The sequence below is a fragment of the Herpailurus yagouaroundi genome, unplaced genomic scaffold, assembly GCF_014898765.1.
Source record: "Herpailurus yagouaroundi ecotype Mexico unplaced genomic scaffold, PumYag 77, whole genome shotgun sequence".
In the NCBI taxonomy this organism is placed as follows: Eukaryota; Metazoa; Chordata; class Mammalia; order Carnivora; family Felidae; genus Herpailurus; species Herpailurus yagouaroundi.
Genome location: NW_024412388.1, coordinates 11,706,916 through 11,708,406, shown reverse-complemented (window position 1 = coordinate 11,708,406; position 1,491 = coordinate 11,706,916). Strand labels below are relative to the sequence as shown.

The following is a 1,491-nucleotide window of genomic DNA, read 5'->3' as shown; positions in this document are numbered from 1 at the left end:
GGCTCAGTCGGTTGGGCGTCCAACTTCAGCTCAGGTCACGATCTCGCGGTCCGTGAGTTCGAGCCCCGCGTCGGGCTCTGAGCTGATGGCTCAGAGCCTGGAGCCTGCTTCCAATTCTGTGTCTCCCTCTCTCTCTGCCCCTCCCCCGTTCATGCTCTGTCTCTCTCTGTCTCAAAAATAAATAAACGTTAAAAAAAAATTTAAAAAAAAAATAAATAAATAAATTATTTTTGAGAGGTAGAGACAGATCATGAGTGGAGGAGGGGCATAGAGAGAGGGAGACACAGAATGTGAAGCAGGCTCCAGGCTCTGAGCTGTCAGCACAGAGCCCGACGCGGGGCTCGAACTCACAGAGTGCGAGATCCCGACCTGAGCCAAAGCCAAACGCTTAACTGACTGAGCCACCCAGGCGCCCCTCCGTCTCATCTTTTAGATCACACTTTGCCACTCACGGGGTCAGAAAAGCTTTTTGCCCCAACGGCTTCCCATCCCAGCACACCATTTCCCTTCCTACATAGTCATTAGTTCATCACTATTCAAAATCATCTTTATTTGGTTACATATTTAGCCCTTTCCCTCTCCCCCACCCGGAGGAGGAGCTCCAAGAAAGCTGTGGCATCTTCCCCAGTACTTTGCAGAGCCTGACGTGGAAGCCGCTCCGTTAGAATTTGCTGTATGAATGGTCTGGTCTCTTTCCAGGTGCAGGTGCCTGATCTTGCTTCTGCTGAAAGGCTCGCAAAGATAGGAAGGAGGAAGGTGGATACCCTCGAGTGTGTACTTGGTGGCGGTTTCAGATGTCCTTTGTCGATCCAATGCCCTTCCTGGGCTCAGGCACAAATGACTTCTGCTTGGCTGGGGAAGGGGGGGTTGGGTTCTGGGAATTCCCCGAGCTCGAGCCTGGTGTGCCAACCCCCTCCTTCATGGCCAGGCTCTTCCAATTAATCTGCCTGCCCACAGACACAGGAGGAGAGGGCTTTGAGCGAGCCTATGACAGTTCCCCAAGCTGAAGACCTCGAGGGCACAGACTTCAAGGGGTTTCCCTTGGCTTCAGGAGCCTCCTGCGGGACCAGTGGACTGACTGGGGAGGAATCTGGGGCCCCGGTCCCTCTGCAGGGTGGTACGGCCCCCCTGGCCTGGGCAAGGCGTCCCCTACCCAGCGGGGCCTCCTGAGTCAGGTGGGGCGGGTTTTCTCCACAGAACAAGATATAAGTCTTCATTGGCGGGGTGACGGTTCCTAGATTAGGACCAGGGGCTCGGGGCAGCACTGGGGGTGCTATCAGGGAGATCTGTCTGCCACGAGCACAGTCGATGACAAAAGTCAGGTGAGCGGGGGGGATGGCCTTCTGATGGCAGCCCGGCTTCCCACCTAGAAGGAGGGAAAAGACCAAAGGTCCGTGTTAGCACAGCGGAGCGTGGTTTCCATTCATGGTTTGGTTTTTGTTCCCTGGTGCCCTCCCTTAAAGGGCTTCCCTTCCCCTCCCTTCCCTTCCC

General features: G+C 55.3%; 1 protein-coding gene across 1 annotated transcript in view; it reads right to left on the bottom strand.

Moving 5' to 3' along the window:
* Positions 1 to 525: 525 nt before the first annotated feature.
* The window catches only part of SRARP (steroid receptor associated and regulated protein), a 3,005-nt gene continuing 2,039 nt past the window's right edge, over positions 526 to 1,491 (bottom strand). The window contains exon 2 of the mRNA XM_040462271.1: positions 526 to 1,366. Coding sequence (XP_040318205.1) covers positions 939 to 1,366 — 428 coding nt within the window. The 3' untranslated portion in view covers positions 526 to 938. The remainder of the gene's footprint in view (positions 1,367 to 1,491) is intronic.